At 33.0% G+C, this 17,214-nt stretch overlaps 1 protein-coding gene across 8 annotated transcripts in view; it reads right to left on the minus strand.

Moving 5' to 3' along the window:
• NAALADL2 (N-acetylated alpha-linked acidic dipeptidase like 2) overlaps positions 1–17,214 on the minus strand; it is a 1,484,447-nt gene that overhangs the window by 213,903 nt on the left and 1,253,330 nt on the right. For all 8 annotated transcript variants that reach the window (XM_043473697.1, XM_043473696.1, XM_043473703.1 and 5 more), the window contains one exon: positions 14,768–14,863. In XM_043473697.1, the coding sequence (XP_043329632.1) occupies positions 14,768–14,863 (96 nt within the window). The remainder of the gene's footprint in view (positions 1–14,767; positions 14,864–17,214) is intronic.

Below are 17,214 nucleotides of genomic sequence, written 5' to 3' on the forward strand. Positions count from 1 at the left end.
CTTTCTAAGATTCTCATCAATCTTGTGTTCATGCATTTATTACTTGGTCTTATATCCCCTTAGTGTGGTCATTCTGGGATACCCATCTGCCTTCATACCCTGCTTCCACTGAGTTATCTCTACTCTAGATTAGCCAAAATTATTAATAAAAGCAGCTATGATGAACCATCATTACTTGCTCTTTGTTAGTTTCATTCTTCCAAACCAGGGGTTTTTAAAACATCCACTGTAAGTTTCAGAAAATGTTGATATTGGAGAGAACTTTAAAATATCCAAGAAGTGAAATGTTAAAAAAATAAAAAACACTAATTATGCATAAAGAGAACTATTGAGTTTATCAAACACAAAAAATGTTCTCCATTCTTTCCATGTTTAAAACAGATCACTTTTTTCAATATCCTGTGCTAAAACATAATGGAAAAGAATATGAATAATAATGAATATATATATATATAATTGAATCACTTTTCTGTACATCTGAAATTAACATCACATTGTAAATCAACTATACTTAAATAAAATAAATTTTAAAGAAAAGATGACTTTTAAGAGTATCACTTGCAAAAACTGCTATAGGCAATACTAGTTTGATAAGTCAGCTTGAACAGGTGAAGGAGTCTATAGGCCCAATTGTTTGAGAGAGAAGCTCCATGCAATTCTTAATTCTCTTACTTAATTGTGACCCCCAACCTCCACTGTATTAGTGCAAACATGATGCTTATGCTGAAGCTGAAGCAGGGTGCAGAGTACCTGCTAATAAATGGATCTTCAGAGAAAAAGAGATTCTAGTTATTTAATCGAACCTTTAACAACTCATTAATATAACTGATTAGTGAAAGCCATAGGTTAGGTGTTATGGTGCATTCAAAGGTGGGACAGAAGGGATAAATAACATTTCAAAAATTATAGTCTATTAGAGAAAATAAGGTACATTTATGAACAATTGTAACTCACTACAAAGCTGCCTACATGTTAATGACTGACATAGTGGATATTTTATTATATTTTCTGTTTAGGGGTTTTCTTTGATAGAGTCCTTTGTAAGATAACTGAATGCCATGCATATACCTAGATTCTCATTCTTGTTAAATTTCTTCAAATAATACATTTTTATTAATCTGTTTAAGTTTCTTGAAAATGGTTGCATAATTTATTTTGAAAGTAAAATGGTTTGAATTTAATTGTAGAAGTAGCTATATACAAAGCTAATGCACTTGGATCCCAAAATTAGTACCGAGACAATCTGTGTCTCTGTTCCCAATTGAGCAAATACAGCCATCTCATGGCAACCTTTAAAACTTTAGACACAAGATCCCAAGGCACAGTGGCCATATTTCCAAACACAACTTGGCGAAAAACAGCTTGATTTCATAATTAACTCATTGAAATAAGGAAAATCTGAAAATGGCAGCTAGCTTGTCCCTAGGGTATTCTGAAGGGCATGAATAAAATAAATGTGAACCATTTCATTAGGGTATCTGAATCTATCTGGATCTTTGCTGAGGAAGTAAACAGGGTAAAAAATGTGAAAAGAAATAGCACATTCTCTCTTAACTTTTCATTGATTTGGGAATTAGTTACTTAGATCAAATAAATATCTTTATGGCATATAAATTAGGTGGCACTTAGGAGTTGTGATGAATATTTTTCTAATAAATTTCTTGTATTTAGATAAAATTTTTCATGGTTTGAGTTAATAATGAAAGATACACTAATTAAATACTTTGTTCATTAGCAGATTCTTTACCGACTGAGCCGAGGGAAGCCCAATGTATTTTACATTTTTTTTTTACATTTGCCATGTCTTCTGAAGTTTTCTGATACACTTTAACACCTTTTCAATGTAACTCTTTATTCCATGTCACACATTTCTCTTATATACCTCCTCTTTCCTTTATGTACTAAACTTGTTAATACAACCTGAACAAATAAGAATTAATGTCATATCTCTACAGGCTCCTAAATATGCATCTCTAATATTTCAATCTTTAATTCTATAAAATACATTATTACTAATATTTCAAGCACTTAATAAAAATGTATAGTTGAACATAAATTGAATGTTAGTATTTTTCCTTTTGTCAAAATTGACAAGGAGAAATTTTAGGATTTGTAAACTATTGCTAAAATTGGAATTCTATAGTTTTATTCAGTAGACTGATCACTGATAGCCATGCCTGATATCAAATATCTCTTAGACTGAGACATAAGAAATCAAATCAAGGAGTGAATAAATGCCAACAGGAAAAATGAACAACTGTTAGAGTGAATATTGTTTCAATATTTATATGGTTATTTCATTTCATTGGCAATCACAGAGTATTGGTTGAAGTCTGCATCAATATTGAAATGGAGAAATAATAATAAGTCTAAATGAATTAATTACCACTTGTTTAGTAAACAAAATCTTTCAAAGATGAAGTTCTTGGGTAAGCGATAAAATGAAATAGAAATACCCTGCTATACACAGAAGAATACATTCAGATGTTTCTATCATTGACAAGAATAACAACTCTTTAAGGGAAGGAAGGGGTTGTAACTTAAAATAGTTTATATTTTTAAGACTGTCTCATATCATAAATATGTTACCTTCTAAAAAACTTAGTTGTTTTGAGGGTACTTCAATTTGTGTGTTCACTTACAGAGCTTCTCACAGCGGGGCTTCTTAAATCAGTGATTCCTTGAAGGGTCTAAGGGTCTAGTCACCTCCTTAAAAGTAGAGGGTCATAACTGATAAGCATTTTAGATCCAGGTTGGCCAATAGGTTTAGCTCATATGTTGAATCCAATCAATACATAATGGCTGTCCAAGATGATGCATTAGGAAAGACTCTGATGATGATTTCCTTAGGATGGCTACCCATGGGACAGGAAAAGTGATTTACTTCATGAATACAGTGAATTTCTTATTTTCTTAACTCCATTAATACTTCATCAGATGCAGTGAAACTGGGAGTAAATGCATTAGCCAAACTCATCTTGTGACTATTTCCCACCTGCATTTCACTCTTTTTTTTTCCTCCCTCATCTCCTGTTGCCTTTCAGGTGGTTACAATGACTAGACAGATCAAAGTAATAGCAACTTAACAGAAATGCTTCCATGGCTTAGCACCAATCTTGCCTTTTCTGAAATACTAATTCTTATTAATTTGTAGATAAAAACATTGCTATAATTGGTAGCAGATTTGATGGTTGTCTTTGAAACATTATTGCTACTCTGCAATTTATACTGTTTTGTATCAGCCACATATTGTAAATGGGATTGACTTCAGTTTCAACTGAAAGAAAGATTATTCTAAGCTAATCAGGGTAACTTCAAACCCTTTTCCATTGTGATCAGTTTATGTAAACCAGGCCTAATCCAGTCAGCATATTAATTACCCTATTCACAAGTGTAAGATCAATTTAGAATAGTAAGATTTTCCCCTCCACCAGCACCCCAAAGCTTTCTAGAAAGTAGCATCATTGCTGTCCTGAAAAAGTCACCAGAAAAGAAATCTTCTCCTACTCTGACAGAATTATGAATAGATATGATACTAAAAGCTGCTATCGGGATTATTGTAGCATGGCTAAACCCTTTGACTGTGTGGACCATAACAAGCTGTGGAAAATTCTTAAAAAGCTGGGAGTATAAGACCACTTTACCTATCTCCTGAGAAACCTGTATGCAGGTCAAGAAGCAATTGTTAGAACCAGACATGGAACAACAGACTGGTTTAAAATTGGGAAAGGAGTATGTCAAGGCTGTATATTGTCACCTTGCTTATTTACCTTATATGCAGAGTACATTATATGAAATGCTGGGCTGGATGAAGCACAAGCTGGAATCAACATTGCTGGGAGAAATATCAATAACCTCAGATATTCAGATGATACCACTCTTGTAACGGAAATTGAAGAGGAACTAAACAGCCTCTTGATGAATGTGAAAGAGGAGATTGTGAAAAAGATGACTTAAAACCCATCATTCAAAAATCAAAGATCATGGCATCTGGTTCCATCACTTCATGGCAAATAGAGAGGGAGAAAATGGAAACAATGATAGACTTTATTTTCTTGGGCTCCAAAATCACTGCAGACAGTGACTGCAGCCATGAAATTAAAAGACACATACTCCTTGGAAGAAAATCTATCACAAACCTAGATAGTGTGTTAAAAAGAGAGACATTACTTTGCCAACCATGGTCGATATAGTCAAAGCTATGGTTTTTACAGTAGTCATGTACGCATGTGACAGCTGGACCATAAAGAAGGCTGAGTGCCAAAGAATTGATGCCTTTGAACTGTGGTGCTGGAGAAGACTCTTGAGAATCCCTTGAACAGCAAGGAGATCAAACTAGTCAGTCCTAAAGGAAATCAACCCTGAATCTTCATTGGAAGGATTGATGCTGAAGCTGAAGCTCCAATACTTTGGCCACCTGATGCAAAGAACTGACTCATTGGAAAAGACTCTGATGCTGGGGAAGATAGAAGGCAGGAGGAGAAAGAGATGACAGGGGATGAGATGATTGGATGGCATCACCGAGTCAATGGACATGAGCTTGAGAAAACTTTTGGAGCTAGTGAAGGACATGGAAGCCTGGCATCCTGCTGTCCATGGCGTTGCAAACAGTAGGACATGACTTAGTGACTGAACAACAAGAACTCCACTGGTAAGAAGTACAGTGTAGAGAAGGACAGAGCTGAGAGGATAAGAGATAAGTAGATCTGTTTTCTGCCTGAAGAATGCCTCTCCTAGATGTTTCAATTGCATGAAAAAAATAGAATTATTTTATTTTTATTAAACATTTATACATGGGTATTTATTAATAGTAAATGAAAACTTTCTGATATGTACCTTTTTAAGTTTTGATGCGAATATCTTTAAAACGGATTACCCTCTCTCCTGTTTTCTTTAAAGTCAGTAAATATATGGATCACAATTCTGTTTCTTGATAACTCAGGAACACAATTGTGATTGTTCTTTATTATTTTATTTTTGAATACAGAAATATGACTATTTGAACCTCCACTAGGCTCACTAGAGCCACTAGAACCTCCACTCCTCAAGGCTGCTGTAATTTCAAATGCAATTAAGTCCTGAATCTTGATTTTTTAATTGAAATATTAAGTCAAAGTAAATATTGTTTATCTATCACAATGCCCTTCAAACAAAAAATTGTTTGATTCCTTTAAATCTAATTCTTTGCTCAGTTACTGAAATTCAATTCAATGTCATAAAAATTTTCATACTTGTGGAATACATTCATTCTATCCTAAAATACCAGTTACTATGAACTCTTTAAGACAGATATTGGATAACTGAAATTATGACTCTACTAGACGGTAAAAAAAGACAGCTATTTTTGACATTTTCTATATCACACCAACAGCAGAAGAATTTACAGGTCCAAAGATTATTTTTTTTTTAGAAATACAGCAGATATTCAGGCTTCCCTGGAGAAGAAGGTGTACATACATACATATGTAATTCACTGTTTTCTAAAGAATAATATTGAGAGAAATTAGCACTGAGAGATTGTATCATTGATAAATTAATCCCACATTGTATGTGTGTGTGATGTGTGTCTGTGCACACATGTGTGCAGGCATGAGGGGATCTTTTATTATAGTCACCCAAAGGAGCAGTGGGTATTGTCCCCATAACATTTCAATATCATGAACAAAGTTCATTATAACAGACTCCAATACACTGCCCAGAATCTTCTTGCTTGTTGTGTTATATTAGACATTTTTTAATAAGTGATCATTGCCTAGGGATTTTAACTTTTTTATTATACAGAGTCTCTGTGTCAATAGCACTTTTTGGAAGGACATTTGACCTGTCTACCGGAGCTGATTTGTTGTGCATCAACTACTCTGCCCTTTGCCTCTTAATTCTACAGTCCTTTGAAAATGATGTCCGAGAATGGTATGACAAGACAAAGAACCTCTTATTAAAAGTGAGGAAAAATGCAGAAATTAACATTAAAATTCACTATCTACATATTAACAGATTTCTGAAATAAGAAGGGCTTGTGTTTAAAGCATACAACATTAAGTTATCACCAAAAAAGTTACTTTTAGGCTACTGCTTCTGGAAATCTATTAGCTCATGAATACAACATGTCTCCAGTATTGCAGGACACTTCCTAAAGTTGGCTCACTGCCTTTAAAAGACTCATAGTATGCAGGTGATCACAGTGCTTCCTATTCTGACTTATATTAATAGCGTATTTATATTCTGTAACAAATATATGCCAAAATCAGTTTTATGTATATATACATACATATATATATATATACTCAGAGAATAGCAGTTTTTCCAGTTATTTCTATCTTCATATGCAGTAATAATTTCTAATATGTTGGAGCAGAATACTTATACTTTGATGAATAACTTCTTTTTAAAAAAGGAGTCAAATTTTGACAAGTTTATATTGTGTAATAATTTGCTTTGGAGTAATAAAAGTGAAAAAGAAAAACATAATAAATATAAGGCATGACTTTAGAAACTATAATATTTGCACAGTATAATGGAAAACGATAAACCAAATCTCTCTAGGCAAGAGGAAATATAGAGAGTACACTCTCCAACTTTAGTAAATGAAGGTATTGAGTTTAATTACACATTTATGAAGAAAATACACACCTGTAATATTTCCCACTCAAAGTATAAGAAGTTGGTTTAATATCACATCATCTCCCTTGAGTAGTTCTAACCAGAATTCTTTGTTACAAAGTACAATCTCTGCATTGAAAATACTTATTTGGTATATTTTCTGGTTTAGCTCATGGCATAAACACATAGAGTATAGATCTCTATGGAGACATTTGGCATCTAGTAACAATAATTTTATACAGCAGAAAAAAAAAATCCAGAGTTTTTGAAGATAAAAACAAAAGCTTTAAATACGCAGCTTCAAAATAACCTCAGATATACACATAAACAGGATTAAAGAATGTCATTTTGTTTGTTCTACTAAATAGGATACAATAATCTCATATTTTATCCAAATAATGTATCAAAACATTAGAGGTACTTGGAAGACAATCAGATTTGCTCATTTGGATTAGAAATCATAGCCAGGTTTTCTAAGCATTTAAAGAACTACACCAGAAATTCTATTAGCTCCTGAATACAACATGCCTTTGAAATTCAAGAAAATGAATAAAAAATATTTGGTCTCATCCTTTTCCTCTTACTTTATACAAGACTATGGAGCTATATTTTTAAGCTAGAGCTGAGAATTATATCTGAAGAGAAATAAAATCATTCTGTATTTTAGTTTGCCTCTATATTCTTTAGTTACAAGTAGGGTTTTTTAAGTTTTTAGCTACCATGCTATAAGAATCAGTATTATAACAACTGATACAACTATAGTTTAATAATGACATTTAAAGATACCTGTAGATTCATATTTTCAAATCTTGTTTTTAAAATTAAACCATGGAATGTTTCAGGCAAGAACAATGATGTGGGTTGCCATTCCATTCTCCAGGGTGTCTTCCCATCCCAGGGATAGAACCTGTGTCTCCAGTATTGCAGGTGGGTTCTTTGCCTGCTAAGTCATCTAGGAAGCCCCCGTTAGCAGACTATGACTCCATTAATCAAAGTGATTCTGGTTAATAATTTCTAAATGAAGATAAACAGTCAAATGTAATTAATATTAACAGAAATGGTTAAAATTTTGAATTATTTAAATATTTTTTATCACTGAGGACACAACCATTAGCCTTTATGCACATGACTGCAAAACTGAGCTTAAATTCATAGCTCTAAGTAAGAGCAAATGCAACTATATTGATAGAATATAAACTATAAGAATTATTGCCTTAATTTTTAGGATTTACATAAAAACTGCCTTACTCTGCAATGCACTCTCACTATGACACTTTCTCTCTATATATAATGGAAATAAATATTATATGACTCTTACTGTTTTCTCTTGGGACATTGTCCAAATAATTTCAGTAAAAGATTCTATTTTGACATCAATAAAAAAGAAGAAATGTATATCCATTTAAGAATATTTTGAAACCATATACTACTAATAATATATTAATATTACATAATGTATACTAATTAAGAATAAAAGAACTTTTTGTTTTTTTACTTAAATAAGGTGGGAGAAACAATGAAAGAATAAGTTGATATTTCTGGAGGAAGCTCATAAGCAGAATTAGGTCATTTGCTGGTTTCCATGGTACTACATGTATAAAGTATTTTTCTGTTTTATTGAATGCACCATTCATACTCAGAGGTTTTAAAATATAACATGGAAAATTTAGGGTTCCAGAAGAAAAGCACTATTAATTCAATAATATTATAGATAGTACATTTTCTCTGACACTCAAATGCTCTATATTCACATTTGATTTTAAAGCTCTTGTCTTGTAAACATAGCTATAGTGTTTTTGTCTTGTTTAAAATACAAGCCATCATTCATCATTTATTGAATATCTATTATGGCAAAATTTTAGCAATAAAATGATAACAAAATATATTAAATCCCCAAATATATAAAATAAATGTGCTTTGTCACTCAATCGTGTCTGATTCTTTGTGACACCATGGACCGTAGCCTGGCAGGCTCCTCTGTCCATGGGATTCTCCAAGCAAGAATTGGAGTGGGTTGCCATTTCCTAGAGCGTGTTATATCAAGTAAAAGTAGATCAAAGTAAGGGATATCAAGATGTGTGGAGCTTTTTATGGAACCTATTTGTGGATAATAGGAGAGAACAGAGGATCAGGCATAAATGAAGTGAAAAACAATTTTAAATGTCCAAATAATTGATTCAAAAGTTATAGTGAACGAGGGAATATATTTCTTCTCCAGTAAAAGAAAAAAAAATTGTAAAAATACACAACATGAAATTTACCATCTTAACTGCTTTTAGATGTATAGTTCAGTGGTATTAAATATATTCATGATGTATAATCATCACCACTATCCATCTCCATATCTCTTTTCATGTTTTGAAACTGAAACTCTATACCCAATTAAATAGTAACTTCCACTCCATCTCCCCTCTTGCTTCTGAAAAACCATTCTGCCTTCTGTCTCTCTGATTACAATGTCTTCTAGGAGTCTCGTGTAAGTGGAATCATACAGTATTTTTCTTTTTGTGACTGACTTATTTTACTTAACATAGTGCCCTCAAGGTTTATTCATGTTGTAACAAATGTCAGAGTTTCTTATCTTTTAGAAGTTGAATAATATTCTATTGTATGTACACACCACAGGTTGCTTATCCATTCATCTGTCTATGGGCACTTAGGTCGATTCCATATTTAATTAATTTGAATAATGCTATTGATACTATCGATATGGAGTAAACAAATATCTCTTTAAGATGCCACTTTCAATTCCTTGGGCCGGAAGTGGAACTGGTGGATCACGTAGTAACTCTATTTTTAAATTTTTGAGTTTTCCACAGCAGTACTACTATTTGGCATTGCCACCAATAGTTCGCAGGGGTTCTGATTACTCCAGATCCTCACCAACACTTGTTATTTTCTGCTTTGTTTTGTCTCTTGATGTTAGCCATTTTAATGGGTGCAAGGTGGTGGGTGGATATGCTTTTGAACATTTCTTCCTTCTTATAGTATTGTCTCCCTGTAGATTCCATGGAACATTCTACCTTGGATCATTAGTCCTCTCCATTTTGCAGTTGGTCCTCATTATGAGTACTGTCTGGGTAACACCATCTGAATCATCAGTGATGATCAAAATGCTCCATAACATATGCTACTCAATGCCGTAGTCACTAGCCATATGTAATCACTAAACATGAGAATTGTGGTTAATGAGATGGAAAAAACAAAACCCTAATCTAATATGATTTATTTTAATTAAATTTAAATCAACCTGTGACTAGTGGTGATTATATCAGATAATGCATTTCTAGATCCTAATTCTTTCTGAACTCAAACCTCACATGTCCCACTGCTTCCTTTGAATGTCTTATAGCATCCAAAATTCCACATATCCAACATCAAACTCATTATCACTTTTTTCAGGCCAGCCCACAATTTAATTAGTTCAATAACACTAACTTTGTCCAAGATAGAACTATTCAAAGGATCCTTTACTATTCATTCTGCTTCATGTTTCATATCTAGTAAATCATGTATCCTGTCATTTAGTCTTAGAAATGACTTTCAAATCTACCTTCTGTTTTCTAAAATACATAACATCATTTCTCACATATTACCAACAACAACCAGCTCTTTAAAGAACTCTTGGGGAAAATTCATTGATATTAAGATAAAATTGGGATTCTTAAATTCCTCAAACATCAATTCTCTGGTGAATTCTTCAAATCTCTTGTGCTGTGCCTAATCACTCAGTCATGTCTGACTCTTTGCGATCCCATGGACTGTAGCCTGCGAGGTTCCTCTGTCCATCAGGATTCTCCAAGCAAGAACACTGGAGTGGGTTGCCATACGCTCCCGTCCAGGTGATCATCCCAACCCAGGGATCAAATTCAGGTCTCCTGCATTGCAGGCGGATTCTTTCCTCTCTGAGCCACCAGGGAAGGCGGAATCTCTTAGCCAGAGGTAAAATCTCTTAGAGCTAAAAGCGTCATCCTCCCCTCTCCCATTCTTTATCCATATTACTATCATATTGTTTAGTAATAATATTGAAATATTTTGCTTACCTTGGACCCACTCCTGTACGTAAATTGTTTTGTATTTTAAGTGTTTTGCTACATCCTTGGCTTATAATAAGCTACAATTAATAGAATGCTTAGATAACTAATAGCATTTTATCAGCTATGTTAAAGATTTAGAAATATAATGAGAAAATTCCTAAGTGTAGAAGGAGAAATAAGCCTATTTCAAAAGATAAATCCATGGTGATTTTTATTCATTTATTTAAAGATTAAGCAGCTAAGATTTATATTGGCATTTCATTTATGTTTAGTCTCTGGAAGAATTAGTTTGGCTTCTATGATAAATTAAAAAAAACAAATGCTATTTTTAAGGTAATTATAGAGGATAAGAAAAACATCTTCAACATTGATGTAAGATGTGTCCCCTCGGCGGGTTTTATACTGTACCCTTGACTGTCGCTGAAGCCATGATAAATTATATATTTTGGCATCAACAGTGAGCCCCATTTATTATTTTCTTAGGTTTTATGCTTTATAACAAAAAGGAAAATTCCAAGATAAATTCAAACTTGTAAAACACTTCTTTTTTTAAAAAAGAACTACAGGATACATTGGAAAACCAGGATTCAACTCACAACTCACATCCCATGTATAAGTGTCATTTATTTATTATTTGTCTTAATTCAAAAAAGCACCAATGATAAATTAGTAACTTTTTAATACTTAGAAATTTTAATTTAATTTGACATAAATTATATTTGTGAAAAGAAAGGTCTAGAGTGCAGTTAATTTGGAAAAAAATAAGATTGTATTACATGAATATTTGTATAAGATGTATGTATTTATTGTATTTATTTAATTAGATAACATTAAATACATGGCTGTGTTATAGTGGTGTGTATCAAGTTAAAATTTCCGCTGGGAGAATAAGGACTAGTATCTTCAATATTTCCATTACTTCTGATTTCTTGAAAATGGTTTAGTAGTGATATAATATCAATAATAGCTGTGCTTTACCATTTTACAAAGTGTTCCTCAGATTTCATATTATTTCCATAATTGGCAGTAACAGAATTTATACCTATCTGTAACTTTTTTGTTAAAAATCCAGTGCTATTATAATAATATACTACTATGTGAAATAGTAGTATACCAAACATGTGATATACTCTGATAATACCACTATTATCGCTACTAAAACAAAATATTCTAAAGACCTCAACCCTTCACAAATGAAATTTTATACTCCATTTGTACACATTAACTTATTAATATCTTCTCAGCATTTAATTAATTAATTTAGTTATATATTTTCATGTCTAATTTATTGTTTATTTTCATATTTAAAGGAAAAGCTAGATGAAAAAAATTCAGGTAAGGGACTACGTAGAAGACATTAACACTATTATTTATTAATATCAATAATTATACTCAATCATATATGTATTGCATTTCCAGAGAAATGTACACACCATCTTTTCAGTTTCACAGAATCCTAGTGAGGAAATCATTATGAGTATACTTCTTTTTGATGTAGAAAATAAAGTTCTACTAAATAACATAACAAATTGGGAAACAAGGCAGAATTAAAATCCACATTTCCTAGTTTTGTGCTCTAGTCAACCCCTCTATATTTGTACTTTCATTTTGTTGTTGATCAAAGAAAATATGATTTTTTTAAAAAGTACCTATAAATGCTTTGTTTTATGGCTCTACAAGTTCTTATAATGGTGAGGTAAGACTGAACTTCTGAAGCACAATTCTTCCCTTGGCCTATGTCTACAACACCAGTGGTTACCACAGGTAATTGTAATTGAGGAAACAGTATCAACGTTAGGTAAATATCTGTGGTCCTTAAAAAGTGTCACAGAACACTGATTCTGCACTTTAAGTAGGTTTTAATTTTTCATAGAATTCTTTTCACCATCCATCTAACGGGCTAAACATTAGCGTGCACAAGAAATACATTTTAAAATACCTGTAGAACAAGTACCATATCTGTGTATAAATTTTGGTCTTCACTCAACTAGTCTCTCATTCTCTGTTTCATTCTAGGTACTGAGCTCATATTTATATGCTCCGGCCATGCTCTATGCTTGCCTACTCCCTTCCTCACCCAGTCATTCTTGCTTCCTAACATTCTCTCAAGAAGTGAAGGGTGGCTGAGATCTCACATGACAATAATCAATGCGTGTTTTTACATCTAAAATCTAAACCTTAGAATTTTCTGTCACTGGGGATTTCACATGTTAGAAGTGAAATCATCTCGTTACATATCTGATATCAATACGGTCTCAAATTTCCTTTTTTATAAAAGTTTATGAATTTCCTGATGCAGAGAAAAGCAGAAAAAATGGAGAAAATATTATTGTTTCATTTTCCTAAAAATTCTCTAATGCTTTACTTAAAAATAAGTAAATAAACTTAGGCTCTAAGTACCCATAACATTTGAACAAATATACACATACCTATAAACACACACACACCTCCTCACCCAAATATATATAGATATATATATTTACATAGATATACATATATATAGATAACAGATATGTATTTTTCTTTCTCTCTTTGCATATCAGGAATAAAGGTAAGATTTTTTTTTTACAGGTAAGATTTTAAATGTTAAGGACTTATTATTTGGGGGCCCCTTCTATCTTACTGTATCCAAGTAACAATGAATGATCGGATGATGGATATATTCAAAACTAAGACAAGGAACTAGATTAAACTGGAAAGGAAATAATTATAAATGTAGTTAAATCTAGAAATCTTGAGCTTAGGAGAATTTTACATAAAGTGTGGTCGAAATTTTACTTATTTTAAAAGTTCAGAAAAAAATAAATGCACACTCTTTTAAATGCCAGAGTACCTAGAATTTAGTTTTGGTATTCTGAATTCATTCTATTGCCACTCATTGAGTCCAGTTGTTATACCACAATTCCTCTTTCTAAAGCATAAAAAGAGCCTTGTAAAATTTCACTAAGAAGATGTAAGAATGACTCAGTATTTTATCTAAGCATATATAAATATGGATTATTTTAAGTGTACTGAAATATCAATATTCTGTTCAAACTCTATCTCCCACAGGCAGGCTATAATTGGTTAAATCAATAGTTGGTAAATGCAAAAATTCACATGATGTTATATGTTCTCGGAACATTAGACTTATTTGTTCCACACTGTAGAATTTAATTTTCTTCATTCTATAAACTCAAAGTCAAGTATTTACCATAAACATGTATATAAGCATCATAGAAGAGAATCAATTAGTATAAATGCAATCTAACTTTTTCTTTAAGTAAAAGGGTCATTTTTTTCTGCAACAACGAAGTATCAAAATGAACCATGCACCTTAAATATTGGAACAAATCTTTGAAGATATAGAAATTCAAAGACTCATTTTGTATTATCCTTAATCTGAGGTAAAGGAAGTATACTTGAGAATATACCACAAGTCTAGTTTCAGATTAAGAATTCTATTAAGAATCTATTTTGGTAGTATATATAAAATGAGATACTACTCAACCATACAGAAAGAATAAAATTTTGCTATTTGCATCAACATGGCTGGACTTGTAGGACATTGTGCTAAGTGAGATACATCAGACAGGAAAAGATGAACACTATATATCATTTATATGTGGAACTGAAAAAATACTCCATGCTAGTGAATTCAAAAAAGAAGTTAACTCACAGATACAGAGAACAAACTAGTGATTACCAGTGGGGAGAAGGAACTGGGAAGGTAGATAAAAGGGCAGGGAAGTACAAGATACAAACTTTAATGTATAAAATAAGCTACAAGGATGTATTGTATAACACAAGGAATATAACCCATATTTTATAACAACTATAAATAGAGTAAAATCTTTAAAATTTTGAATTACTATTGTATACATATAACTTACATAATACTGCATCAACTATACCTCAATTAGAAAAAGAATTGATTTTTTAATATAATCATCAGTTATTGGTCTGTTTGATCTTGATAGAATTGCTTATCTTTACTCCATAGTAAAATAATAGGAGATACTTAAAATCCTTTTAGTATACTCTAAAAATGAATATATATAGATTTCTCTTGAATGGCTATTTTCCTTTCCTCCATTTGCTAACTGAAAGAACAAAACCTCAACTTTTTCATGAATACATTCCTCTCTTACCTTGGTAATGGTCTCATGAAGATTGAAAAAAGGATCCATTTCTTCAATTTTTGTTGCATGTTTAGGAAAAAGAGCCTCAGAGAGAAAACTTGGACCCTGTGGAAAACCAGAAAATAAGCATTTTAAACTCTTCATTGATTTTGTTTTTCAAGTGCTTACTGGATTTTCTTTAAAGCTACAAAAAGACTCTAAATTGTGTCAAGGTTTCTGTTGACTGTTGAGTTTCATTCTACTGATCTAATTAATCATGAGATATTCATAAACTAAAATAAGCAGATTCTATAACTCAACATTATTTGTATTTATCAAAGGATGTTTTCTTTCTCAGAAAATATCATTATTTGCATTTCATAAAAAGGGGTGGGGGACGAATTGCAAACTTATTACAGAGTAAGATACCTTGACTGCAAAACCATATCTGAAATTCCTTTCAGATATGGTTTTGCAATTTAATTCTTTAAGCAAGCATTAAATTCTGTGCTTAAAGGCTAGTAGAACGGAATGCTTTTGAATGAAACAAAGTCTTGGCAACGAGGTGCATAATATTATAAATATTACAAAACTTCAAAACTATAGTAAGATATATTTCAGATAGAATGAACTCATGAGGTTATGTGTTGCCGATAATGTATAAGATGTTGTATGAGACACTTAGAGTTAAGATGATTGAAATAAATCAAGATACTGTACTAATTATTTTGTACTTGCAGGTATAGATAAAATTCAGATTGCAAGAAGTCATAGGGGGCTGATAGTCCATTATGGTCTAAATATTTATTGCCCTCCCCCCAATTCATATGCTGAAATACTAATCTCCAAAGTAACGGTATGAGGAGGTGGGGCCTTAAGGATGTGATTAGATCATGAGGATTCTCTTCTCATAATTGGGATTAGTGTCCTTATAAAAGAGACCTCACAGAGCTCCTTAGTCCTTTATATGAGATAAAACAAGAATTCTGCCACCTGGCAGAGGGCCTTTACTGACCATCAGTTCAGTTCAGTTCAGTCACTCAGTCATGTCCGACTCTTTGTGACCCCATGGACTTCAGCAAGCCAGGACTTCCTATACATCAACAACTCCCGGAGTTTACTCGAACTCATGTCCACTGAGTCGGTGATGCCATCCAACCATCTCATCTTCTGTCGTCCCCTTCTTCTGCCCTCAATCTTTCCTTGCTTCAGGGTCTTTACAAATGAGTCAGCTCTTCACATCAGATGGCCAAAATATTGGAGTTTCAGCTTCAACATCAGTCTTTCCAATGAACACTCAGGACTGATCTCCTTTAGGATGGACTGGATGGATGTCCTTGCAGTCCAAGGGATTCTCAAGAGTCTTCTCCAACACCACAGTTCAAAAGCATCAATTCTTTGGTGCAATTCTTTGGTTCTTTCTTTATAGTCCAACTCTCACATCCATACTTGACTACTAGAAAAAACATAGCCTTGACTAGACAGACTTTTGTTGACAAAGCAATGTCTCTGCTTTTTAATATGCTGTCTAGGTTGGTCATAACTTTCCTTTCAAGGAGTAAGCGTCTTTTAATTGCATGGCTGCAATCACCATCTGCAGTGATTTTGGAGCCCCCAAAAATAAAGTCTGACACTGTTTCCACTGTTTCCCCATCTATTTGCTATGAAGTGATGGGACCAGATGCTATGATCTTAGTTTTCTGAATGTTGAGCTTTAAGCCAACTTTTTCACTCTCCTCTTTCACTTTCATCAAGAGGCTCTTAGTTCTTCCTCACTTTCTGCCACAAGGGTGGTGCCATCTGCCTATCTGAGGTTATTGATATTTCTCCTGGCAATCTTGATTCCCGCTTGTGCTTCATCCAGCCCAGTGTTTCTCATGATGTTCTATGCATATAAGTTAAATAAGCAGGGTGGCAATATACAGCCTTGAGGAACTCCTTTCCTGATTTGGAACCAGTCTGTTGTTCCATGTCCAGTTCTAACTGTTGCTTCCTGACCTGCATACAGCTTTCTCAAGAGGCAGGTCAGGTACTCTGGTATTCCCATCTCTAAGAATTTTCCACAGTTTGTGGTGATCCACATAGTCAAAGTCTTTGGCATAGTCAATGAAGCAGAAATAAATATTTTTCTGAAACTTTCTTGCTTTTTCGATGATCCAACAGATGTTGGCAATTTGACCTCTGGTTTCTCTGCCTTTTCTAAAACCAAGTTGAAAATCTGGTTGTTCATGGTTCATGTATTGTTGAAGCCTGGTTTGGAAAATTTTGAACATTACTTTACTAGGGTGTGAGATGAGCGCAATTGTGCAATAGTTTGAGCATTATTTGACGTTACCTTTCTTAGGGATTGGAATAAAAACTGACCTTTTCCAGTCCTGTGGCCACTGCTGAGCTTTCCAAATTTGCTGGCATATTGAGTGCAGCACTTTCACAGCATCATCTTTTAGGATTTGAAATAGTTCAACTGGAATTCCAAC

This window comes from Cervus canadensis, chromosome 7 (genome assembly GCF_019320065.1).
Source record: "Cervus canadensis isolate Bull #8, Minnesota chromosome 7, ASM1932006v1, whole genome shotgun sequence".
Lineage (NCBI taxonomy): Eukaryota > Metazoa > Chordata > Mammalia > Artiodactyla > Cervidae > Cervus > Cervus canadensis.